We start from the raw sequence: 26,917 nt of genomic DNA, 5'->3' as shown, positions 1-26,917 counted from the left end.
CAAGTTAGGATTTGGATAATGACCACTGTCGGGTGAGAAGAACTCTTATCTAGCCTAGTCAAGCTAATGTTAAGTGTGTTGTTTGCCTATTGCCCTCTACAGAAGCAGGTGTACTTCCGTTTGCGGAGCAGGGAGACGGGTTATGTGATGTCCCTGTCAGGGCCTCTGGATGAAATCAAGCTTTTGCGGGTCCAGGCCCTGGAGGAGACAGGGGGAGCGGACCAGGTCTGGATCTACCATGACGGAGTTCTACGCTGCAAGGTACTTCATGGGCTCAAGCTTTTGCACTGAATCATCATTTCCACTCATTCCATCGCCACCAACTTCAAGTGTTGCAGAACTGGCTTCCTTGTTCTTGCAACATAGTTTCATGTCACGTGTTGAGCATATCCCAGTGCAATTGTCAATTATCTCTCATATAAAATCAAATTAAACTTTATCTGTACCATGCTTGTCAGTTTGTATTCATACAGAATCCACTCACATCTGAACCCATATTCTCTGTCTCTACAGCTGGTGGAGGACTGTTGCCTGCAGACATCGGGGAGCATTATCATGGCGGGCAGCAGGCTGAGTGTGTCTCCTCCGGAGCCAGGGACAGACAACCAGCTGTGGAGCATTACCCCAGACGGCCTGGTCCGATGCCACCTCAAACCTGACCTGGTGCTGGAGATTAAAGGTCAGATCACTTCTTCTGCTCTCTCTCTCAGCTAGCCTTACTATCATTAGCTAAGAGCTACAAAGATAGGAGCTCTGATGTTCAGCTCAGTACCCATAGTTATAGTCTGGCTCCATCTGGTGGTAGGTTTAGGAAGTGTAGTTCTTTGTATTATCCATCTGTTGCCACATCCTCAAGCTATTGAAAAGGTAGCCTACACCAAACCTAAAGATACACTCTCAAACTTTTGTATAATTTCAGCCAGTATTTTTGAGTGGTGCTCACGAGACAAAAGTGGTTCCCGTTTTGTGTACTACGTCATTTCATATGATATTTTACGTCCTGCCCACTTTTTTTTGCAATTCATATAATATTATACGAATTTGTTTTGCTTAAGATCCTGGAGTGCACCTTTAAATGTATTGTCTTCTTTTCACAGGTGGACAAAGTTATGACAAAACTCAAGTGATTCTCAACACATTTGATGAGAGAAAACACACCCAAAGATGGTCTTTGGAAATCCTGTAATGGAATGTCAATCTGGCCCTTGCCCTTCCACAGCAGCTCTGCCTTGGCACTCAGAGCTCTGTGATGCAGCTCCACCGTGGGGCCCATACTCTTGCTTCTTGATTAAGTTTCTCCATGGGCCTTAGTGCTCTGTGATGCTGGTCTGCAGTGGGCCTCCCTACATTCTGCAACATTTGTTGAGCTTGAGAGCAGAAATTCCAAACCGTCTTTATGAAATACAACCATAAACCAGTGATCTACACTCTGAAGGCAAAACTACACACGGCTATCGAGCAAGGAGCACAGCATTTTACTTTGAGGACTTGACTGATGCTGTACAAATAGCACAATTCATTTGTTCACTTACCTCTCATTGAGCATACCAAAGAATAACTGTATGGGAATGCACTAGTGTCTCTCCTGTATTCATATCATTTACAATGACTTAAGCCCTGTATTAATGCTGAGTTTATCCACAAATCTCTTTATGGTACTTTACCAGTCAATTACTGAGATGTCTGTTTTCTTACAACAATGTTGTAAATGTATATCTTTTTTAGCACACTTATTGTTCTATGGTCACATATTCAAACACTCCTTAAATTCTCCAAATAATGTTTTGTGTAAATGTTTTTTCATATCTTTTGAAGTCAACTTCATATTTTTCTACTTTACTACAGACATCCCTGCACAGTACATTAGCTGCTGCAGGTGTATAGATTTTGTTGAATGACTAAATAGCAATTTCAACACTGTGCTACAGTATCATGCTAACCACGGTCTTGCTTGTAAATATGTCAACAAAATGCTGTTACATCTACAAAAAAAAATAGTTTCCTTGATTGGTGTTACTATGGCGAAGAATCTCAATTACACTTTCAATGAAGATCACAAGGTCAAGGACTTGAATACATTTACTTATCACATAGCTACAACAGGCAGCCTAATCTCAGACACACAGTCATAGCCTTAGCACAGACGATCATAAAGGATCATTTCTCATAATGGATGCCTAAGGATTTCGCTGGTTACTCGGATGAGTCCTCTCCGCTGCTGATCTTGACCACAGTCTTCCCCCGAGCGTGACCCTTCTCTACCTTCAGCATGGCCTGGGGCACCTGGGAGAAGGTAAACTCCTCCTCCACCACCGCACGGATCTGCAGGAACAGGAAGTGCGGTCACAGGAAGTAAAAAAAATCTAAAACAAACCTGACTTTAGACGTGTGAAGGGGCAAAGGTCAGGATTCACTCAAAGGCTTGTTGTCGACAAGTTACCTTCAAAATAAAATTTCAACTTGAGCCAAAATCTATGCAGCACTTAGCATGAATTGATCTCCACAAACATCTGAGAAATTGCCTTTAAAAGGCGCATTGTTGGTAGTGCAGTGCACAATTCTGCAACGGGCCTTTGAATGAATCCTGGCCAAATTGATCTTCCGAAAATGAATAAAAGAAAAAGTTGAGTCAGATATGGTGTATCTGTTGGCAGAGTAGCCTACATTGAAAAACGGAGAGAATGGCTGTGATGGTGATTAGGCCACCGAGCCAGTTCCTCTTCTACACAGAATGACCTGATCCTTACCTCTGAGTGGATTGAATGAAGATAACCTGTAATTGAATTGGTGAGGATGTACTGACATCTTTCACAAACTACGACGTACACCAACACTGTACACAACAGCACCCTGTTCAGCCTAAGATGCTCTCATCATGTAGTGTATTGTATATTTGAAAATGAGTTAAAAAAAAAAATACATGAACAAAACAGCTCACTGAAGAGAAAATTACATCATTGACACAGTATACCGCATATTCTGTTGCTAACCTAACACTGTAATGAGTCAACACACACATTTGCATCCTGTTGTGTTTGTTGCCATGACAAACATACCAACAGCATGGTAGGACAACCAACTGTAGAGGATCTGGTGACCAGGCCAGGCTGAAGCTAGCCGTCGCCGTTTCATCAGAACAGAATGGAACCATGATGTCATGGTGGAACGCTTCCATAACACCCAGGCAGGCCATGAAGAGACAGGAATCTGTCCCGCTTCCAGGCTGGGGAGTGGACCCGGGGGCTGACAAAGGGCCCGGATTAAGGGCCTAGAACCAGGATTACACTGGCATTCCATCTTGGCCGGTCAGGACAGCCCCGACATAGCAGGTGATTATCTGGTCTGACCATACCAAACCCAGCCTGCCTCACTGTCTGTCTGACAGAGGAGAAGGGGAGGTGTGTGTCGTGTACGTGTGTTTGTGTGGCTTCAGCCATTTGATGGCTGAAGCGTACCGATTAGTTCCTCCACTTGGCCAAGGGGGTCATAAAACCCACACTATTGACCAATATAACGTGGCACTCAGATGTAATGGTGCCACTATTGACCAATATAATTTCACCCTTTCATCAATAGGCGCTATATGACATTTGCCAACCATATCAAAGGGATATTTCAGGATTATCTACTTCCCCAGAGTCAGATGAAATCGTGGAAACCATTTTCATGTCTCTGTGTCCAGTATTAAGGAAGGTAGAGGTATTTCGTGAGCCAACGCTAACTAGCATTAGTGCAATGACAAAGTCTATGGGTATCTGCTAGGATGCTAGAAATAATTTCATGGCTGTCTTCAGCTTTACAAAAACTCTGTATAGAGTAATGAAGTGGGTTCCCACTGACCCGCTGGCATGGGAGACACACATACACTCACAGTGAAGTGTGTCACATCCCCCCTTTGGGCAAAGACCCATCCAGGTCTTTTGTACATCTCACTCACCCTTTTATGTCAAAACGGGCAGAGATGATCAAGTCACAACCATCTGCTCCACTATAGGTGCTATGGCCTAGTTACCTACTGTCTGTCTCTGAGTGAGTGAGTGAGTGAGTGAGTGAGTGAGTGAGTGAGTGAGTGAGTGAGTGAGTGAGTGAGTGAGTGAGTGAGTGAGTGAGTGAGTGAGTGAGTGTTCACCTGTGTCTAATTCTATGTGGTCACAAGAGTAATAGGTTGAGGTTTCTAAGGCAGCCTGTGTTAAAAAAAAAATATGTTTAAAGTACACTTATACAAAAGCCATATAAACGTAAAGAAATGTCAGACTCACGAATTGACGCATTATTATTATTATTAATTGAGTCTCTCACTATTATGGCATGTTGTTGACCATCTATTCCCTTCTGTTACTATACCATTTTAATGGCACAACCAGAAACCCATGAGGGAATGTCTATTAAAAGACTTACCCCTCATGGAAGACAATTAAAGGCCTAGTGCCTTTAAAATGATTTGTGTGTTTTTATATAAAAAAAAATCTGAATTACAACTATATATATATATATATACACACACACTTGTAATTCAGATTTGTTTTTAGGGCGCCCCTGCTTCCAGCAGCTACATGTACGGTTCAGAATATTAGGGAATAAAAGAAAGCCATCTAAATATATGCATATTTGTCACCCTGAAAATGTCCACATTCAGTTCTTCAACCCATGGTAATGTTGGAAGGTTAGTGAGCATAGAATTATAATAGGCAGAATAGTGTAGAATAACCTTGTCTATTGCCTGCACTAACCATGGGGTTCAAACTGTTATGACTTGGTGTGGGCTCTGCTCCATAAAGATTTAAATTAGCCTACATGCATTTTATTATTTTTATATTATAAACTGTTACTAAGGATCCTCAGCTACAACCACACAGCAGTGAGGTGTTAACAGAGGAAGCAAATGAAAGTAAATTAAACAACGGAAATAAATTGAATTATAATGTAGGCTATACCAACTGAAGGAAACAAACAGTAAATTGAGAGTTGAATATGTGGTTATTAGGCCTACTTACGGTCGATACTGACAGTGGCTAATATTTAACATGAAAGAAATGTTAAATATTACAACCACTGTTTATTGACTGATCAGATAAGACTCTTTCATTCAATTGGACCACAATCATCTCCACCCCTAAATAGGGATGGCACTAAAATTAGGTCATAAAAGGACAACACAGAGATTGGAAAATACATTTGCAATTCAGCTTCGTTGCGTTCTTCTAAACGGAGAGTCATATTCATCAAATCAAAGACCATGAACTGCCTGATGATCTTCATGCTAGTGGCTCTTTTAGTCATTGCTTGTAAGTCAAATCAAATTCATTCTTAAAAGGCAGTGCACATGAGCAACAGCTCCTATAACACAGCTTCGATTTTACAGTTGAACAGCAAAAAAAAAAAAAAAAGTTTTTTAACTGTTTTTGTAAACTGTAAAAACTAGAAACTGTAAAAACTATTTATGTGCTATAATGTTAGGAAATAATGAGATTTACATTTTTCTGGTAATTCCAGGTGGAATACAAGAGGCATCTGCATCTCTACACTTATGTTTCATTAGTGGGGGCGGGTGCAGAAACCTTCGTTTGTGCCTTGCTTCTGGTGGTACTAACATTGGAAAAATGGGATGTACATGGCCGAATGTGTAAGTTTATCAATGACCGAAACTGACTTGATAAATCAGAAATGCAGTGTCCCATTATGAATTTCAAATACATTCCAATTACTGTATGCATAGCAGTAATATCAGACTGGACTCACGTTTGCGATTTTACGTAAATATTTGCTCCTCAAATAAGTATATGGAACGTTTTGTATCGTTACTAAAAACTAAAAACAGAAGATTACTAGTGGAGGTTGGTTGGGGAGGATGACTGGTGGGTGGGTGTGGGGGGCGACTAGTGGGGGTGGGGTGACTAGTGGGGGTGGGGTGACTGGTGGGGGGGCGTATACTGCGGCCGAGTAGCAACCCAAAGGTTGCGTGTTCGAGGTGCGTCCGGGACAAGTGTAGCATTTTAGCTAACCCTTCCCCTAACCTTGACTCAATTCACCTTTTATTAAATTCTTCTAACCTTTATCGTTTTACGTACATTTTCTCCTAACCGCTAACGTAAATTCTCACCGTAATTCTTTGTTGTTAGACGCAACCAGCAATTTGGTCTCAGAGAAAGATCTATATTACTATAGGTCCTCCCAAGACATATGATAAGATACACCATCCAATTCGTATGCTATGTATGTACGGACGGGTACGACCTATGATACTATACCTCCTATAATTCGTATGATATTGTATAATGCATTGACCCCTATTCCATTCATAATGCAATGTAACGTAGGTACCCTTGCACGAGCCTTGGCTTGTGCAAGCCGGAACATCTCACAGGGGCACGTTTTATTTGTCACATGCTCAAGTACAGTGAAATGCTTAACTTGCAAGCAGTACCCAACAGTGCAGTATTTCATATTTTTTTTAAGTATAACTAATGAGGAAAAAATAAGAAAAACACCAGTGGTGTGAAGTACATAAGTAAAACATACTTTAAAGTACTACTTATGTAGTTTTTTGGGGGTATCTGTACTTTACTATTTATACTTTACTACATTCCTAGATTTTTTTTTTCTTTTTACTCCATACATTTTCCCTGACAACCAAAAGTACTCATTACATTTTGAATGCTTAGCAGGACAGGAAAATTGTCAAATTCAAGCATTTATCAAGAGAACACGTGGTCATGCCCATTGCCTCTGGCCTGGCAGACTCACTAAACACAAATTCATATTTTGTAAATAGTGTCTGAGTTGGAGTGTGACCCTGGCTAAAAACAAGAAAATTGTGTTGTCTGCTAATATAAGGAATTTTAAATGATTTATACCTGTACTTTTGATACTTAAGTACACTTAAAACCAAATACTTTTAGACTGTTACTCAAGTAGTATTTTACTGGCTGACTTTTACTTGAGTAATTTTCTATTAAGGTATCTATACTTTTACTCAAGTATGACAATTGGGTACTTTTTCATCCACTGACAAATACACAAGAAATAAGAGAGGAAGCTATATACAGGGTAAATCTGGCGCGGCAGGTGGTTAGAGCATTGGTTAGAGCATTGGGCCAGTTACCAAAAGGTTGCTGGACTGAATCCCCGAGCTGACAAGGTAAAAATTTGTCGTTCTGCCCCTGAACAAGGCAGTTAACCCACTGTTCCCCAGTAGGCCGTCATTGTAAATAGGAATTTGCTCTTAACTGACTTGCCTAGTTAAATAAAGGTTAAATAAAAAGGGATTGGTGTATTTGAGGTACAGTACATGAACAAAAGTATGTGGACACCTGCTCATTGAACATCCCATTCCAAAATCAGGGCATTAATATGGAGTTTGTCCCCCCTTTGCTGCTATAACAGCCTCTACTCTTCTGGGAAGGCTTTCCCCTAGATGTTGGAACAGGGACTTGCTTCCATTCAGCCACAAGAACATTGGTGAGGTCGGTCACTGATGTTGAGTTTTAGGCCTGCCTCGCAGTCGGCGTTCCAATTCATTCCAAAAGTGTCAGATGGAGTTGAGGTCAGGGATCTGTTCAGGCCAGTCAAGTTCTTCCACACTGATCTCGACAAACCATTTATTTTTTGTTGTATTTTATCCCCTTTTTCTCCCCTATTTCGATCTTGTCTCATCGTTGCAAACCCCAACACGCTCGGGAGGCAAAGGTCGAGTCAGGCGTCCTCCAAAACATGACACGCCAAACCGCGCTTCTTAACACGGAAGCCAGCAGCGCCAATGGGTCGGAGGAAACCCGGTCACCTGACGACCAAGGTCAGCCTGCAGGCACCAGGCCCGCCACAAGGAGACGCTAGAGCGCGATGAGACAAGTAAAGTAATTATTGTGGCGTTAAGATTTCCCTTCACTGGAACTAAGGGGCCTAGCCCGAACCATGAAAAACAGCCCGAGACCATTACTCCTCCTCCACCAAACTTTACAGTTGGCACTATGCATTTGGGCAGGTAGCGTATCCGCCAAACCCAGATTCTTCCGTTGGACTGCCAGATGATGAAGCGTGATTCATCACTCCAGAGAATGCGTTTCCACTGCTTCAGAGTCTAACGGCGGCGAGCTTTACACCACTCCAGCCGACACTTGGCATTGAGCATGGTGATCTTAGGCTTGTGTGCGGCTGGTAATATATACATTGGCAATAAACAGTATGTGAACCCTTTCAATGACCTGGATTTCTGCATAAATTGGTCATAAAATAGACAAACACTTAAACTAATAACACACAGATTATTGTATTTTTCTTGTCTATATTCAATACATCATTTAAACATTCACAGTGTAGGTTGGAAAAAGTATGTGAACCCCTGGGCTAATCACTTCTCCAAAAGCTAACCTGGAGTCCAATCAATGAGACGAGATTTGAGATGTTGGTTAGAGCTGCCTAGCCCTATAAAAAACACTCACAAAATGTGAGTTTGCTATTCATAAGAAGCATTGCCTGATATGAACCATGCCTCGAACAAAAGAGATCTCAGAAGACCTAAGATTAAGAATTGTTGACTTGCATAAAGCTGGAAAGGGTTAGAAAAGTATCTCTAAAAGCCTTGATGTTCATCAGTCCACGGTAAGAAATTGTCTATAAATGGAGAAAGTTCAGCACTGTTGCTACTCTCCCTAGGAGTGGCCATCCTGCAAAGATGATTGCAAGAGCCCAACGCAGAATGCTCAATGAGGTTAAGAAGAATCCTAGTGTCAGCTAAAGACTTACAGAAATCTCTGTAACATGCTAACATCTCTGTTGACGAGTCTACGATACGTAAACACTAAACAAGAAGGGTGTAAATGGGAGGACACCACGGGAGAAGCCACTGCTGTCCAAAAAAAACATTGCTGCACGTCTGAAGCTCGCAGAAGAGCACCTGGATGTTCCACAGAGCTACTGGAAAAATATTATGTGGACAGATTAAACTAAATTTGAGTTGTTTGGAAGGAACACGCAACACTATGCGTGGAGAAAAAAAAAGGCTCAGCACACCAACATCAAAACCTCATCCCAACTGTAAAGTATGGTGGAGGGAGCATCATGGTTTGGGGCTGCTTTGCTGCCTTAGGGCCTGGACAGCTTGCTATCATCGACAGAAAAATGAATTCCCAAGTTTATCAAGACATTTTGCAGGAGAATGTAAAGCTATCTGGGGCGGCAGGTAGCCTGGCGGATAGGAGCATTGGGCCAGTAACTGAAAGGTTGCTGGATTGAATCCCCGAGCTGGCAAGGTAAAGAAAATTGGTCGTTCTACCCCTGATCAAGGCATTTAACCCACTGTTCCCCGGGCCCCGAAGACGTGGATGTCGATTAAGGCAGCCCTCCGCACCTCTCTGACTCAGAGGGGTTGGGTTAAATGCGGAAGAAACACATTTCAGTTGAATGCATTCAGTTGTACAACTGACTAGGTATCCCCCTTTCCCTATCTGTCTACCAGTTGAAGCTCAACAGGACAACGACCCAAAACACAGAAGTAAATCAACAACAGAATGACTTCAACAGAAGAAAATACGCCTTCTGGAGTCCTGACCTCAACCCGATTGAGATGCTGTGGCATGACCTCGAGAGCGGTTCACACCAGACATCCCAAGAATATTGCTGAGCTGAAACAATTTTGTAAAGAGGAACAGTCCGAAATTCCCCCTGACCGTTGTGCAGTTCTGATCTGCAAATACAGAAAATGTTTGGTTGAGGTTATTGCTGCCAAAGGAGGGTCAACCAGTTATTAAAACCAAGGATTCACATACTTTTTACAGCCTGCACTGAATGTTTACACGGTGTGTTCAATAAAGACATGAACACGTATAATTGTTTGAGTGTTAGTTTAAGCAGACTGTGTTTGTCTATTGTTGTGACTTAGATGAAGATCAAATGACATTTTATGACTAATTTATGTAGAAATCTAGGTAATTCCAAAGGGTTCACATACTTTTGTAAACTGGAGTAAACAGTAATGTAAAAAGGAGTAGTGACCAGTAGCAGGCTAAATATACTGAACAAAAATATAAATGAAACATGCAACAATTTCAAAGATTTTACTGAGTTACAGTTCAAATGAGGAAATAAATCAATTAAAAGAAATTTGTTTGGCCCTAATCTATGGATTTCAAATGACTGGGAATACAGATATGCATTGGTTGGTCAAAGATACCTTTAAAAAAAAAATGGGCCTGAGGATCTCGTCATGGTATTTCTGTGCATTCAAATTTCTATCGATAAAAATGCAATTCTGTTCGTTGTCTGTAGCTTATGCCTGCCCATACTGTAACCCTACCGCCACCATGGGGCACTCTGTTCACAACGTTGACATCAGCAAACCGCTCGCCCACACAATGCCATACACGTGGTCTTGTGAGGCCGGTTGGACGTACTGCCAAATCCTCTAAAAACAACATTGGAGGCGGCTTATGGTAGAAAAATGAACATGAAATTATCTGGCAACAGCTCTGGTGGACATTCCTGCAGTCAGCATGCCAATTGCACGCTCCCTCAAAACTTGAGACATCTGTGGCATTGCGTTGTGTGACAAAAATGCACATTTTAGAGTAGCCTTTAATTGTCCCCAGCACAAGCTGCACCTGTGTAATGATCATGCCGTTTAATCAGCTTCTTGATATGCCACACCTGTCAGGTGGATGGATTATCTTGGCAAAGGAGAAATGCTCACTAACAGGGATGTAAAAAAATGTGTGCATACAATTTGAAAGCATTTCTTGGATCTTTTATTTCAGCTCATGAAACATGGGACCAACACTTTACATGTTACGTTTATATTTTTGTTCAATGTCGATAGATACTAATGTTAATGGCAATCAATAATCAATGAACAGCAGCATAGTGGTAGTAATAAATCTAATCAATAATCGATTTAGCAGCAGCGTAGGAGAAGCCCATCTTCTAATTCTGTAGCGTGAGGCAGCTTGAAGTACAAGTACACCCCCTACAGGATGCGAGTCTATCATAGGGCCTTTCCCCCAATCTATATCCTTAACGCTGAGTGCCAAGCAAAGACGGATTGGTTCACATTTTTACTGTCTTTGGTATGACTTGGCCGGGCATCGAACTCCCAACCTTCCAATCTCAGGGCAGACACTAACCACAAGGCCACTGAGTTGGTTGTAAAGTAATGTATCATACTAAATAGAGGGGAACAGATTTATGTACCAAATCTTACGAATTTCCTGAGGCCAGGTTGGTAATATTCAATGTTTTATATACAGCTATAAATGTTGGTGTTGCGTATTTTTCCCAACCAAATCTATTGGATGCTTTCTCTTTCAGATGCTGTAAATGATACCGGCCAGAGTCTTGACAATGGCCACTGAGGATCCCATGGAACAGTCACCAAGAGTAGGGACTAGGGGGTGTTAACTCCTGTGTCTTGGCCAGATGCCCAACTGGCAACTCCTACTGAATTGACTATTCCTGTTTGACCCTTTTGTCATGATTTGTACTTCCCTTTTGCAGAATAAAATTGCAATGAGAAAATACTATTTGTTTCCTTTTCAATTACACAACACTATAATCACAACAACATTTGAAAGGTATTCACACATGCTTTCTTGCGGCACATGAAATAGACCACCAACATGATGCTATGCCTTGACCTGGAGTACTGGTCCCACTTTCATTGTATAGCTGATATACTTTAAAGCCTAAAAGTACAGTACTGATGCTACGAGGGCTCCCAAATAGCGCAGCAGTTTAAGGCACTGCATCTCAGTGCTAGAGTCGTCACTACAGACCCTGGCTCGATGCCTGGTTCGATCCTGGGCAGTATCACAACTGGCCGTGATTGGGAGTCCCATAGGGAGGCGCACAATTGGCCCAGCGTTCTCTGGGTTTGGCCGGTGTAGGCCGTCATTGTAAATAAGAATTTGTTCTTAACTGACTTGCCTAGTTAAATAAAGGTTACATTTAAAAAAAATAAAACATTTAAAATACAATAGTATAGAGCCAGTTTATGATATGGCACTGTGCGATAACACAAATAAGTGTTCTGAAGCGGGTCAAGTTTTACAGATGAATTTCCTTCCCTCTTTAAGAGAAAACTACTACATTCGGAGTTGCACATAGCTGCACTCCTCACCAAGTCAACAGCCTTCACCTATCCGTCATTCAGAATGCCTTTGTATGGGAATAGCGATCCCGGTAACAGCAGCATGGCGGCCAGCGCAGGCCCCAGGCTCTTAATCAGTCTGGGTGGTTCTGAGACCCACTGTTGATGCTGAAGCCCAAACCAGAAGAATCCAAATAGCAGCACATGTCCAAGGAGGGACTAAGGCTTGTGACTGGGGGACCAGGGTGGAGGAAGGTGCGCTCCAGCCTGTTGCTGCTCTTCTGGCTAGGTTGACTGGCCATGCTGGGCGCCACTATAGTCATCAAAGGAGCACTCGGCCAGTTCCGCCACATCTTCTTTGGTGGCAGAGGACACTGTTCTTCCGCCCTGCAGCCAGCCTCCTTCATGGACATAGTGAGCGCCAGACCAGGGGGCTCCCGAGTGGCGCAGCGGTCTAAGGCACTGCATCTCAGTGCAAGAGGCGTCACTACAGTCCCTGGTTCGAATCCAGGCTGCATCACATCCGGCCGTGATTGGGAGTCCCGTAAGGTGGCACACAATTGGCCCAGCGTCGTCCAGGTTTGGCCGGGGTAGGCCGTCATTGTAAATAAGAATTTGTTCTTAACTGACTTGCCTAGTTAAAATAAAAACAAATCTGTATGCCCTACCTGAAGTCCCTTGGGGTGGGAGCTCAGATTCTGGAGAGTTGTGGTCTAGGAGTTCAGTTCAGAGGACGATGACAGGAAAGTGATGAGTCTCTACCTGCCCGGAGGGGCTCCCAACATCTCATTGGTGGATTTAGATGTGAGGTCACTGCAGCCACGCACAAATCACTTCCTGTCCGGACAGGAAGTGGCCGTTGCCATGGAGAGACACCTGCAAAATCTCCAGGGAGACATTTTGCAGAGTCTGATGGTGGGCAGTGGTGAAGCATCACAGGGGCTGCAGAGGCTACTCATGTTTCTGGTGATGACACTACCTGGAACACCTGTTGTCAAATACGGCAAAGAACTCAGCCATTCACAGAGCATGTCTGTAGAGGGCAGGGCACATGATCAGACCAAATGGGCAGGGGGATCCTCAGGGGGAAAAGGGGAAACTCAAAAGCTTCAGCTTGGATCTCTTCCGCTCCCTCAGTCACTCCCGGTCAAGAGAGGAAACCCTCCTTTTTGGCAGCTTCCAACACTTCCTCCATCCCCTTCTCCTCCTCCACCTTCTACCCAGCCATGCCATCGCCCCCCATCCTGGCCTTCCTACGCTCCTGGGGCTGTGTTCACTTCCTGGTTTGTGACCAGCTCGAGGTTGGACTGCCTGGGCCCCAACTCCCTGGAAACACTGAGGCTTCAGCCACAGAAGAGCGTCGTCATCAAACTATATGTTTCTGGCAGCTAAGTCAGCCTACTGGACTTTGATTTCATGTACATTCTACAGTAAAATGTAATAATTTGACTTCAAATTATGTTTAGTCATTAGCATTCTTACAAATCAACTTCCTTGTTGTTGTGAGAGACCGTATTTGGCAGTTAAGTGTTTTGCCAAGGCCAAAACTGCCATATAAAGAACGTGGTTCAATTCTGTTAATTCCTTCAACATTTCAATTTGTCTTAGTTTGATTCAGATTACAAAAGTCAGGTTACAAGTCAAGTGGAAGAGGTTTTCATCAAATCCAAAGACCATGAACGGTCACATTCACTGTTAGTCTTTGTAAGTATTCAACATTTCTTGGATGGTTGCATAGTTTATTATTATACCAATAACCATTCAGTCAGGATGCTTTCAGCACCTGTTATTCAGCTTGATTACTCTTATAAAAAGGGAAAACAGCTGGTGGCTCAACTGAGAAAGTGAACGCTAAGACTGAACAGTACCTTTCCCGCATCCACCATCTCGCTGATGTCATCCAGGGCAAGTCCGTTGGGTGCAAACATCCCCCAGCGATAGTGCACTCCCTTGGATAAATGCTAGGAGCGACAAAGGAGAAAAAGGGAGATGAACAAGGTTTTGTACACTCAAATAAAACAAAGACATTGATGTTGGTGTTGTCCACCCACACACAGACTACTGGTGTTGTTGTCCACCCATACAGACTTAAATGCAGATGGTTAAGTAAAAATATGTGTCTCAGATGTACTATATATAAATTAAACAAACTACAAACTTCACATACAAATTTATCAGTCGATAATTAGGTTGAGATTATTACCAGTTTATAAATCACTCCTAACCAGTGGCCTGTAAAATAGAAACATGCATATGTAGATGAGCACCTTTGTCTGAATCTCTGGTTATATTTGCCTTCGTTGCATGTGGTATATCCGTGGTTTATAATGCTCTTCATTACAAATGCATTGGTTTTATTATTCTGCTGTCGATCACTCACTATACCATTGTGAGGCAGTGTTGGCACACACAAGGCAAGACACCAACCCACACAGACAACGGCATCCCTGGCTGTATCAACTGCCTTCTAATCCCAGACACCATACACACAAAGCACTTTCTTTTTTTTTTTTATGAGTTTACATTTTAACCAAAAGAGGACTGTCTAAGTGTCAAAGTATGTCAGGCGACAGGGTGTGGAGCACCCCTCTTTCACGAAGGCATTCCCTATCCATTATTTTTCCCAGCATCAAGATGGCATTCCCGGCTCCATTCCAAACAGAAAAAGGAGATGGCTGAGTGCTAGGGTTTGTGGGTGGTGTCTCAGCGGGGGCGTGGTCCAGGGGAAGGTTCCTCAACATAAAGCACCTAGGGAGATTATAGGGTTTTTAAACGAGGACAACTTCGACTGGCAAACCGGTTGTCTGCACTTTAGTTCTGATTACACTGTGCGTGCACTATGAGCACTAATAGTTTGAGGAGAAAGAAAGGTTGGAACTGAGAGGTTGGGTTATTTCCTGTCTTAACCCACAGACTACATCCGTCATTCATTATTTTCCACTTTTGAGTTTTTGCAATTCAGTGCTTTATTCTACCGGTGCCCAATCTTCTGCAATTGCAGAGTTGCAATTGATCGATGGAGAAAGAGATGTTTAGGAGAGCCACTGTGTGTGTGTGTGTGTGTGTGTGTGTGTGAGAATAAGATTTCCAAAGGAACTGAGGTTCTCATTTTGACACCTAACAAACCAGGTGAGCATACACTGTCTGTATTAGTAATATTCAAACAAAATACGCCTCCAAAGTATCTAACCACCAAACCAAAGGTAAACATTTAAACATGAACCAAATCTGTTACGTATGCCTCTTTCAGTCCTGTCTGAGGGCTGTTTCCATGGAGACTCCAGGCCAGTAGTTTGATGAGCGAATTGTACCCCGTTGTGACATGCTCCCTCTCTGGGGACAGAGGCCTTCTCTCTACCCAAACTACCCAAGGCCCACTAATACTGGGGTGGCCGCGAGATCAGCTCAACACTCCCACATCATTGCATCCAGCTCTGTTTCCCGAAAGCCTAGGGGCCATGTTTTCCCATCGTTGGCCCCAGACCTTAGAGGCCATGCTCCATTAAGCACTTTGTAGGCTGTCTTGGAAATGAGAGATCATATGATGTAGAGAGCGGAGAGAGACATTAAGGTATAGAGGGGAGAAAGAGGGAGAGATCAGTGGGTGTTCAAAAAGTGATAGACAGTATGGGGTGTTGATAAGGTGTGTTGATTTAAGTTCCCCCATATCTTCTATATTCTAGCCAAGGTCTGACACTTTCTACTGTCAACACTGTCCCGAGACAAACCCCATGGTACAAATCCACCGTGCCAATCTACCTATAGTGGGGGAGAAAAATGGTGCATGTTTCCATGGGGTTCCCCCAAACCATGTCTTCACACACACCCACCTTGTCTTCAGTTTCTATTTCCCAGAGTCAATGTTTTTCCATTTCTGTTACTAGATACTATTACAGTACTGATAAAGTGAGAACCTTATGGCACTGGAGTACAATGTGTTCCAAGTCCTACTTCAGCCTAGAAGTGCTACAGTATTCCAGCAGTGCTGTATTCAATGAATGCAATCCGCACATCACAGTTCTGGTTCTCCCTGATAAGACTCACTTAAGCATACAGTTATCTGTAGTTCTGTGTGTATTGTGTGGTGAGTGGGAGTAAGAAGAACAAACTTGGCACGCACAAAGCCTCAAAATGCACTACACATATTGCGGTTTGTACACCACAAAATGCCAACAGGATCTCAGTGTCACTCTGTAAGGGTGAGATGACAAGCAAGGGGAGTGAGATGGGGTTTTGCTTTATAAGGGGACACTGCAGATGTCTTGTAAAGTGCTTTACTGCACATGTTCAAGGCAGAGGTCGTATACAGTACCAGTGAAAGGTTTGGACACACCTACTCATTTAAGGGTTTTTCTTTATTTTTACTATTTTCTACATTGTAGAATAACAGTGAAGACATCAAAACTATGAAATAACACATATGGAATCATGTAGTAACCAAATAAGTGATAATAAACTAATCAAAATATATTTTATATTTGAGATTCTTCAAAGTAGCCACCCTTTTCCTTGATGACAGCTTTGTACACTCTTGGCATTCTCTCCACCAGCTTCATGAGGTAGTCACCTGGAATGCATTTCAATTAACAGATGTGCCTTGTTAAAAGTTAATTTGTGGAATTTCTTTCCTTCTTAATGTTTTTGAGCTAATCAGTTGTGTTGAGCTAATCAGTTGTGACAAGGTAATGGTGGTATAGAGAAGATAGCCCTGTTTGGTAAAAGACCAAGTCCATATTATAGCAAGAACAGCTCAAATAAGCAAAGACAAACAACAGTCCATCATTACTTTATGACATGAAGGTCAGTCAATATGGAAAATTTCAAGAACTTTGAAAGTTTCTTCAAGTGCAGTCGCAAAAACCATCAAGCGCTATGATGAAACTGGCCCTCATGAGGACCACAAAAGGAAAGGAAAACCCAGAGTTACCTCTGCTGCAGAGGATAAGTTCATTAGTTACCAGCCTCAGAAATTGCAGCCCAAATAAATGCTTCACAGAGTTCAAGTAACAGACATCTCAACATCAACTGTTCAGAGGAGACAGCGTGAATCAGGCCTTCATGGTCAAATTTTTGCAAAGAAACCACGACTAAAGGACACCAATAATAAGCAGAGACTTGCTTGGGCCAAGAAGCACAAGCAATGGAAATCTGTCCTTTGGTCTGATGAGTCTAAATGTGTGATTTTGGGTTCCAACCGCCGTGTCTTTGTGAGATGCAGAGTAGGTGAACGGATGATCTCCGCATGTGTGGTTCCCATCGTGAAGCACGGAAGAGGAGGTGTGATGGTCCTTTGCTGATGACACTGTCAGTGATTTATTTATCAGACAAGGCACACTTAACCAGCATGGCTACCACAGCATTCTGCAGCGATATGCCATCCCATCTGCTTGCACTTAGTGGGACTATCATTTGTTTTTCAACAGGACAATGACCCAAAACACACCTCCAGGCTGTGTAAGGACTATTTGACCAAGATGGAGAGTGATGGAGTGCTGCATCAGATGACCTGGCCTCCACAATCACCCGACCTCAACCCAATTGAGATGGTTTGGGATGAGTTGGACTGCAGAGTGAAGGAAAAGCAGCCAACAAGTGCTCAGCATTTGTGGGAACTCCTTCAAGACTGTTGGAAAAGACAATGCCAAGAGTGTGCAAAGCTGTCATCAGGGCAGAGGGTGGCTACTTTGAAGAATCTATAATAAAAAAGATTTTGATTTGTTTTGACTTTTTTGGTTACTACATGATTCCATATGTGTAATTTCATAGTTTATGTCTTCACTGTTATTCTACAATGTAGAAAATAGCACAAATAAAGAAAAACCCTTAAATGAGTAGGTGTGTCCAAACTTTTGACAGGTACTGTATGGTTCTGTGATCACCTGTATAAATAAAGGACACAGAAAATGAAATACAGAAACGCTGCCACAGTTACCTTGAGGGCCTTGGATGCCACGGTGACCCCAGTCTGGAGCATTCCATCAGCGATACCCAGCCGGTCAGTGTTACAGAGGAAGGGCGTTACCAGTGTTACGTACTTGGCGCCACACCACGGCTTCAGCAGGCCCAGAGCCCAGCTCTCTGTGTCCCCGCCCACATTATCCAGAACCAGATCAAACCTAGGACGGGGGAGGAGAGGTAGAGAGAGATGGAGAGAGACAGAGAGGGAGTTAATTTTGTTACATGGAGAGTCATTTTCCCACACACCAATGAGAGTTGACTGTGGCTATGAGAGAGATGTGCCCAAGCCTTGATTACAGCAACCTGACCAATGGGGAACACTCCTCATCCTATTCAGATAAATGCCACCATGGAGGTTTTAAAGTATGTCTGCATGTGCTTCTGTATGCTTCTGTGTGACAAGGGAAAAGGTGTGTGTGTTTGTGGGCGAGCTCACTTTTCCAGCGCCCTCAGGGGCACCTCAACAGGCCCAGCTGTGTAGTCCACCACGTGATCCACCCCTAGACCCCTCACCAGCCGCTCGGCATTCTGGGAGCAGGTTACTGTCACATGGGCTCCCCAGGCCTTGAGCATCTGAGACGAGAAAACAGGATCTACATCATCATCACACTCTTTACCTGGAATGATGTTGATAATATCAGTAAGACTTGTGTAATAGAAGTGAGCGAGGGTGCAGCCGGCACACATATCATCTCTTATAACAGGAGAGATCAGATGAACCAGCACTGAATCCATGATGTAAGATACATGTGCAGATTGAAGTCACAGCAAAAGGCTGAAGTGGCACACTAGGACACCCGATCCAAGACGAGCGTATAACATCCCTGACATAATTATAAACAGCTGTCCATGGAACAGAATTTACAGGATTTAGATAATATAATTGTTTGTTTATTATTAAGGATCTTTCTTTTCCACCATTGTTTTGTATTATGACCACGCAGCTATCGTCACCGCGATGTGGTTTGAATACCTAAGATTGAAAGCAAACAGAGTCACATTGAAGATTAAGTCATGAATCTACAGAATGAGAGCATCATGGTTATCATCAGCAGCCTGATCACCTGTATAGAAAATGTTCCGACTCCTCCTGAACCTCCCAGGATCAGAATGCTGTATGAGGACGGAAAACACCGGATTAAAACAGAGTCATGATGGAGTAAACACAGAGTCATGATGGAGACAAACATATGTCCTTTACTAATCCAGGTTTTTGTGTTTGACTTTGATGTACATTTAACGTGTGTACAAAACACACACACATTTAACTGAGTATACAAAACATTAGGAACACCATCCTAATATTGAGTTGCATCCCCTTTTGCCCTCAGAACACCTTCAATTCGTTGAGGCATGGACTCTACAAGGTGTCGAAAGCGTTCCACAAGGATGCTGGCCCATGCGTCCCACAGTGTTGTCAAGTTGACTGGATGTCCTTTGGGTGGTGGATCATTATTGATACACACGGGAAATGTGAAAAACATAGCAACGTTGCAGTTCTTGACACACTCAAACCAGTGCGCCAAGCACCCTTACCAAACCCTGTTCAAAGGCATTTTAAACATGTCTTACCCATTCACCCTCTGAATGTCACACATACACAATCCATGTCCCAATTGTCTCAAGGCTTAAAAATTGTTCTTTAATAACCTGTCTCCTCCCCTTCATCTATACTGATTAAAGTGGATTTAACAACTGACATCAATAATGGATCATATCTTTCACCTGGATTCACCTGGTCAGTCTGTCATGGAAAGAGCAGTTGTTCCTAATGTTTTGTACACGAAGTCAAAGTCATACACAAAAATGTGTCCAATTGTTCAATATGTTGCATGTGAACCAGGTGCTTCAGGGTCCAGTGCCATGCCAGCCACTGATGAAGCCCATTTCCAAAGAACCAACTTTGCCCACAGTACAATTCCCTCCACATGCTCATTACCCACAGGCCTCACAGACAGGATTTTTATGAAATAACCAAGTTGAATACTCAACCAGATCAAAGACATGAGAAGTCTTTTAGATGAATATGGACAACAGCATGGGTTAGAAGGGGAAAGAGACAACTTGAACTCAAAGTGGCAGGAAATGTGTGTGTGTGTGTGTGTGTGTGTGTGTGTGTGTGTGTGTGTGTGTGTGGGGGGGGGGGGGGGGACTTGCCGTTTTTTGGCACAGTTGTCCTTGTTGAGGCCTCCTGTGTTGACTAGGGCAGACCAGGCTGTGGCAGCCACGTAAGGAACAGCCGCCGCCTCTATGTGACTCAGACATTTGGGCTTTTTGGACACCTGGCTCGGACACAAAATGGCGCACTCAGAAGTAGGTCACAAATATCTGTCCATATGTCAAAAGGTTGAGGTAAGGATTAGGGGGAAGAGAAATCTGATCCTAGATCAACTTCCACCTTGAGCCTGACAAACCTCCCACCAAACCTGTCACTATCTGAAACGGTTCAGTAATCATCCATTAAAAGTTATGCATTATGATGCCATGTAAAAGCTGACTAATCTGTCTGCAGTCCTAATTTCTCCTCCTCTTCACATAGTAAGGTCAGCTTTTCCCCTAAATGCATTTAGCAGGGGCGCACTGCCACATTATTTATACATACAGTACCAGTCAAAAGTTTGGACACACCATTCAAGGGTTTTTCTTCATTTTTACTATTTTCTACATTGTAGAATAATAGTGAAGACATCAAAACTATGAAATAAAACATATGGAATCATGTAGTAACCAAAAGTGTTAAACAAATCAAAATATATTTATATTTGAGTTTCTTCAAATAGCCACCCTTTGGCTTGATGAAACCTTTACACGCTCTTGGAATTCTCTCAACCAACTTCAACTGGAATGCTTTTCCAACAGTCTTGAAGGAGTTCCCACATATGCTGATCACTTGTTGGCTGCTTTTCATTCAATTGGGTTGAGGTCGGGTGATTGTAGAGGCCAGGACATCTGAAGCAGCACTCTATCACTCTCCTTCTTGGTCAAATAGCCCTTACAGTCTGGAGGTGTGTTGGGTCATTGTTGAAAAACAAATGACTTGTTGTAGCCATGCTGGTTAAGTGTGCTTTGAAATCTAAATAAATCACAGTGTCACCAGCAAAGCACCCCCACACCATCACACCTCATCCTCCGTGCTTCACAGTGGGAACCACACGTGCGGAGATCATCCGTTCACCTACTCTGCATCTCACAAAGACACGGCGGTTGGAACCCAAAATCACACATTTAGACTCATCAGACCAAAGGACAGATTTCCATTGCTTGTGTTTCTTGGCCCAAGCAAGTCTCTGCTTATTATTGGTGTCCTTTAGTAGTGGTTTCTTTGCAGAAATTTGACCATGAAGGCCTGATTCATGCATTCTCCTCTGAACAGTTGATGTTGAGATGTGTGAAGCATTTATTTGGCCTGATATTTCTGAGGCTGGAATGTCTACTGAACTTATCCTCTGCAGCAGAGGTAACTCTGGGTCTTCCTTTCCTGTGGCGGTCCTCATGAGGGCCAGTTTCATCATAGTGCTTGATGGTTTTTGTGATTGCACTTGAAGAATCTTTCAAAGTTCTTGAAATGTTCCGTATTGACTGTCCTTCATGTCTTAAAGTAATGATGGATTGCCATTTCTCTTTGCTTAGTTGAGCTGTTATTGCCATAAGATGGACTTGGTCTTTTACCAAATAGGGCTGTCTTCTGTATACTACCCCTACCTTGTCCACAACACAACTGATTGGCTCAGACGGATTAAGAAGGAAAGAAATTCCACAAATTAACTTTTAACAAGGCACACCTTTTAATTGAAATGCATTCCAGGTGACTACCTCATTAAGTTGGTGAATGCAAAGAGTGTGCAAAGCTGTCATGAAGGCAAAGGGTGGCTACTTTGAAGAATCTGAAATATATTTTGATTTGTTTAACACTTTTTTGGTTACTACATGACTCCATAGTTTTGATGTCGTCACTATTATTCTACAATGTAGAAAATAGTCAAAATAAAGAAAAACCCTGAGTAGGTGTGTCCAAACTTTTGACTGGTACTGTATATCATTTTGGGGATGGTAAAACGTTTTCAGTGTAAACTTAAACAACTAAAACCAGATACAAAGCATGTAGAAAAGATAATGGAGCAATATTTTTTTTTATAAAAGAATCGTTGAGAACTAACAATCACCTAAATCGGGGAGAATATAAAATTCCAAAAAATGTCATGTTTGACTCACTTAGATAGCATAAGAACACGGAATAAGCCATGGGAAAATGTGTTGAACTGTAGGAAATTGCAGGAAATTAGCTTTACAATTTTGAAATGTAAAGAGGGCCTCTAAAACCACTCTATTGGCCACACCCACGCTAATCAAAGGGGAAACACCGAAGCCATTAATGACCATGCCTCACTGAGCAGCAGCCACACTGCCTGCAGCTTTTCTTCTCAAATCTGAGACCAATTGTAGTCTATCCCAAAAGTCCATTCCAGCCTAGCAACATAATTTAGCTCACAAGAGATACCTAGTATTGCCTATACCAAGGTATCCAAACACTACTGTGCATTGTCTTGTGAACATGCTAGAGAAAGCAGAGTATCCCTGGTAGTGGTAAAGAAAGTGAGATTTAAAAAAACATATAGTACTTCAACTGAAATGTTAACTACTCGTACACATATTTGCATGTACAATGTAGAAATAAGCAAACAGTGGTTGTGGTAAAAAAAAAATTACAAAAAAATACAACATAAAACAAACGGGTCAGAAACAAAACAGTACCTCATTTGCACTCAACACCACAAACTCAGCCAGGCTGCCTTGTTTCCATGGGGGAATGGCTGCCCACACCTGAGAAGAAAAAAAACAACAATGGCTTAACCAACCATGCACTAGTATGACCCTGCATGGGTGGCACAGATACAAATATTGTGAAATTTTTTATTCTCTGTTTGGATATACACTATATACACAAAAGTACATGGACACCCCTTCAAATTAGTGGTTTCGCCTATTTCAGCCACACCCATTGCTGACAGGTGTTTAAAATCTAGCACATAGCCAAGCAATCTCCATAGACAAACATTTGCAGTAGAATGCCCTTACTTAAGAGCTCAGTGACTTTCAACATGGCACCGTCATAGGATGCCACCTTTCCAACAAGTCAGTTTGTCAAATTTCTGCCCTGTGAGAGCTGCCCCGGTCAACTGTAAGTGCTGTTATTGTGAATTGGAAACATTTAGAAGCAACAACGGCTCAGCCGCGAAGTGGTAGGCCACACAGAAAGGGACCACCGAGTGCTGAAGCACTTAGCACGTAAAAATCATCTGTCCTCGGTTGCAACACACACTACAGATTTCCAAACTGCCTCTGGAAGCAACGTCAGCCCAAGAACTGTTCGTCGGGAGCTTAATCAAAATGGGTTTCCATGGCCGAGCAGCCACACACAAGCCTAAGATCACCATAAGCAATGCCAAGCGTCGGCTGGAGTGGTGTAATGCTCACCACCATTGGACTCTGAAGCAGTGGAAAGCATTCTCTGGAGTGTTGAATCACGCTTCACCATCTGGCAGTCCGACGAACTAATCTGGTTTTGGCGGATGCCAGGAGAACGCTACCTGCCCCAATGCATAGTGCCAACTGTAAAGTTTGGTGGAGGAGGAATAATGGTCTGGAGCTGTTTTTCATGGTTCAGGCTAGGCCACTTAGTTCCAGTGGAAGGAAATATTAACGCTACAGCATACAATGACATTCTAGACGATTCTGTTGGAAAACTTTGTGGCAACAGTTTGGGGAAGGCCCTTTCCTGTTTCATCATGACAATGCCCCTGTGCACAAAGCAAGCTCCATACAGAAATGGTTTGTTGAGATCGGTGTGGAAGAACTTGACTGGCCTGCAGAGCCCCATCGAACACCTTTGAGATTAATTGGAATGCCGACTGCGAGCCAGGTCTAATCGCCCAACATCAGTGCCCAACCGCACTAAAGCTTGCGGCTGAATGGAAGCAACTCCCCGCAGCAATGTTCCAACATCTAGTGGAAAGCCTTCCCAGAAGACTGGAGGCTGTTATAGCAGCAAAGGGAGGACCAACTCCATATCAATGCCTATGATTTTGGAATGAGATGGTCAACGAGCAGGTATCCACATACTCTTGGTCATGTAGTGTATGTTATGTTTACATCCATTTAATGGGATAGTGTTTCACTGCAAGCCACAGGCCCACCCAATCAGATACATTTTAAAAAAATGTAAAAAATGATGCTCTACTTGTCAGTGAGGGGATTAGATTAATCTGGCCCGGGCACCCAGGTAGGTATGTTTTGCACCAGGTGAAAGATGATTGCATTCGTTTTAAAACCGGGTTGCCTCCCGGGCGCGACCCAGGTGCCCTGTTCAAAGCCCACGGCGAAGTTGGCTCAAAACCAAAGTGACGTAATTAAGCACGAGGAGTAAATAGTAGCATTCTGTGTTTTCACATGTAAAAGTGATTGCTTTGGATAAAAACGCTTTATCTGCCTTAACAATGAAAATTAGTTTGAAACGAAGCACCATGCTACCTTGTTGACAACATGACCGAGTGGTGCAGATTACTGTTCCATTTGAGAAGGGCCCTCCTCCCTCACGGCTTTTGCTTGTTCACGTCACGGGCCACAGACCGGTACTCAGCATAATCGAATCCGCCCAGTGTTCCAAACAGGACATTATTTGTCTTTTTACCTAAACATGCAAACACCATCAGATAGAATTCATAGCAAGCAGTGCAGTGCAGTGCACTGGAATGACATTCACTCTCTTGGGATGGGTGGCTGAAAATAACTAACTGTAAGTCACACCCCCATTAAGCCACGAATATGACTCTATTGACAAATACACTGTGATTCTATGGCTATATGCACCATGCCACTGCCTACTTCCTTTATTAATTTAGCAAACAAGACAGCTCATAATCCAGTGCTTTTTATCAGACAACACACCTATATTTTAGCTTTAATTAGCTTTAAAAATGCAACATTTTCACTCAGCCTCATGGCAAAACGTTGTAGAATAGCATGAGATTAGCTATAAAACTGCACGTTTCTCTTTGCTCCGTGGCAAAATGTGTAGAATTGCAGGAAGTTGAATGTATATTCTTTGACCCACCCATCAACCAATTAATGCCTACGCTACTGCCCCAAGGTGGTGCAATTAAATGTAACCTTATATAATGAGGTACTCCACATCTCAACTGCACTTGGATTAAGTAAACAAAGCACTAACAGAAGAGCCAAAAAACAGACAGCCCCTCATTGTCATAACATGCTACAATGACATGACTTCATGAAGAGGCACTGTGGAGCCACATTGTATTTATACTATAAGCCACACACACACACACACACACACACACACACACACAGAGAGAGAGAGAAAGTGTCGCCCTATTCTACTCCATCCTGGGGCCCGTGTTTGTGTTACCTCATCCCCCTCTTTAAAGTAGGCTGATGCCACATCCAGACCACACTCCATGATGACTCCGGACATATCTCGGCCCAGAATGAGGGGGAACTCACTGCCCGACTGGTTGATGTTCAGGGGGTCTCTCTTCATGGCCATAGTGGCAGCCCCATACCCACCTGAGAGGGCAGAAACAACACAGAAATGAGGCCTAACCAGATTAGAAATAACCACAACAGTCCATGTGGAGACATGTGGATTCAGTTACGAACAGAGGCCACAAGATGATGAGAACACAGATTAACTGGCAAGATCATCACTGAATATGCAGAGAGGTAACCATGAAGAACTCAATGCACCCTACCTCCTCAAAGAGCACATATAGGCCTAGCTGTGGTTTACCAGTCGTTGAGTGGTGGGAGTTCAACACCCAAACCACAAGTTTCGTCAGTCTACTTTCCCTTTGCGTCAGAAGAGCTTTACTCGTTACCTGGTGTGATCCATTATGCCCACACAGTTCTCTCTCACACAGACCATATTTGAATGGCAAAAAAACAGATGCTCAGTCAACTCTGAATGAGAGCAGTTTAGACTGAGGGATGTTGAATTTCCTTTTCACTAGTGGTGTGTGCACAAATGTGAAAATGTCTTGCATCTGTCTTCATATAGGTACAGGAGCTCCACAATACGTTTGAGCTGATATTCTGTAAGAGGAACAGGAGCTCAAGCAGTAGAACATTTGAGGTGCTGGTACTCAGCTGTGGTGAGCTCCTGCCCAAGTCAAGCACGGGCTATATGTAAAATATCTGATAGTCTATGTTCTCTAAGAACTGAAGGTTATAGGAAAACCACTGACATGAACAATGAAGAGGTAGCCTATAAAAAAGTTACATCACGGGAATCAAACGTGCTAGAAGACCACATATCTTTATCAGGCACCAACCTCTCATGCTGACGTCAATGGGGTTTAGACCTGCGGCATGAACTTGAACGACGACTTCATTCGGATAGTTGATGATTGGGAAGCCGGCGTTTTTAGTGAACCGTAGGACATCATTGCTGCCGTATCTATCGATAACCCAAGCAGGCATTATTGTCATACGGCTGTTTGAGGTGTTGAACAGTCTCCTCTGATCTCCATGCACCAATGTTTTCACACATGGTGCTCTACTGTTAAGGAGACACGACCACCAACTGCAAGCCAACTGTCTCAAAGGAAGCATGATTATCTCCAGATATCAATTGTCACTACACTTCCTCTTCAATCGTGTACTCTGCACATTAGTTATCAAGCCATGCACGCGACTACAATTAGCTCAATGACTGATATCTAATCTTTCCATTCATTAGACAATACAATGGGCAAAGTTGCAGATACTATAGTTTTTACAGTCTGGAAGGACAGTGTTCATTTAGCTCTGCACTTAATCCCGCTGCTTCCTCGTCTACTGCTGGCAGCGTCTGACAGCTTCTACTCA

The 26,917-nt window shown here is 43.0% G+C and overlaps 2 protein-coding genes across 3 annotated transcripts in view; one reads left to right on the top strand and one right to left on the bottom strand.

Annotated features, from left to right (window-relative positions):
* The window catches only part of crybg1a (crystallin beta-gamma domain containing 1a), a 59,349-nt gene extending 57,569 nt beyond the window's left edge, over positions 1-1,780 (top strand). For both annotated transcript variants that reach the window (XM_014210299.3, XM_014210301.3), the window contains 3 exons: positions 103-261; positions 514-679; positions 1,098-1,780. In XM_014210299.3, coding sequence (XP_014065774.3) covers positions 103-261; positions 514-679; positions 1,098-1,186 — 414 coding nt within the window. In that variant the 3' untranslated portion in view covers positions 1,187-1,780. The remainder of the gene's footprint in view (positions 1-102; positions 262-513; positions 680-1,097) is intronic.
* Positions 1,781-2,061: 281 nt separating this feature from the next.
* On the bottom strand, positions 2,062-26,908 carry rtn4ip1 (reticulon 4 interacting protein 1). The gene is made up of 9 exons (XM_014210304.3): positions 26,383-26,908; positions 25,461-25,618; positions 22,787-22,855; positions 20,192-20,316; positions 19,099-19,147; positions 18,471-18,607; positions 18,009-18,192; positions 13,945-14,037; positions 2,062-2,322 (listed from the first exon to the last, which is right to left on the bottom strand). Exons 1-9 carry the CDS (start codon positions 26,660-26,662, stop codon positions 2,194-2,196), a joined length of 1,224 nt encoding a protein of 407 aa, XP_014065779.1. The 5' UTR covers positions 26,663-26,908; the 3' UTR covers positions 2,062-2,193.
* Between the last annotated feature and the right edge of the window lie 9 nt (positions 26,909-26,917).

The sequence above is a fragment of the Salmo salar genome, chromosome 09 (assembly GCF_965601325.2).
Source record: "Salmo salar chromosome 09, fSalSal1, whole genome shotgun sequence".
In the NCBI taxonomy this organism is placed as follows: domain Eukaryota; kingdom Metazoa; phylum Chordata; class Actinopteri; order Salmoniformes; family Salmonidae; genus Salmo; species Salmo salar.
This window is presented reverse-complemented; position numbering and strand designations above follow the sequence as displayed.

What these genes read in the sequence shown, in the direction of transcription:
- rtn4ip1 (XM_014210304.3), bottom strand. Translation starts at nt 26,662, where the DNA reads ATGCTTCCTTTGAGACAGTTGGCTTGCAGTTGGTGGTCGTGTCTCCTT. An exon ending in CCCCTGAGGGCGCTGGAAAA is followed by an intron (nt 18,193 to 18,470) that starts GTGAGCTCGCCC and finishes CCCCCGTCCTAG; the next exon opens with GTTTGATCTGGTTCTGGATA. An exon ending in AGATGGTGGATGCGGGAAAG is followed by an intron (nt 2,323 to 13,944) that starts GTACTGTTCAGT and finishes CTGTTCCTGCAG; the next exon opens with ATCCGTGCGGTGGTGGAGGA.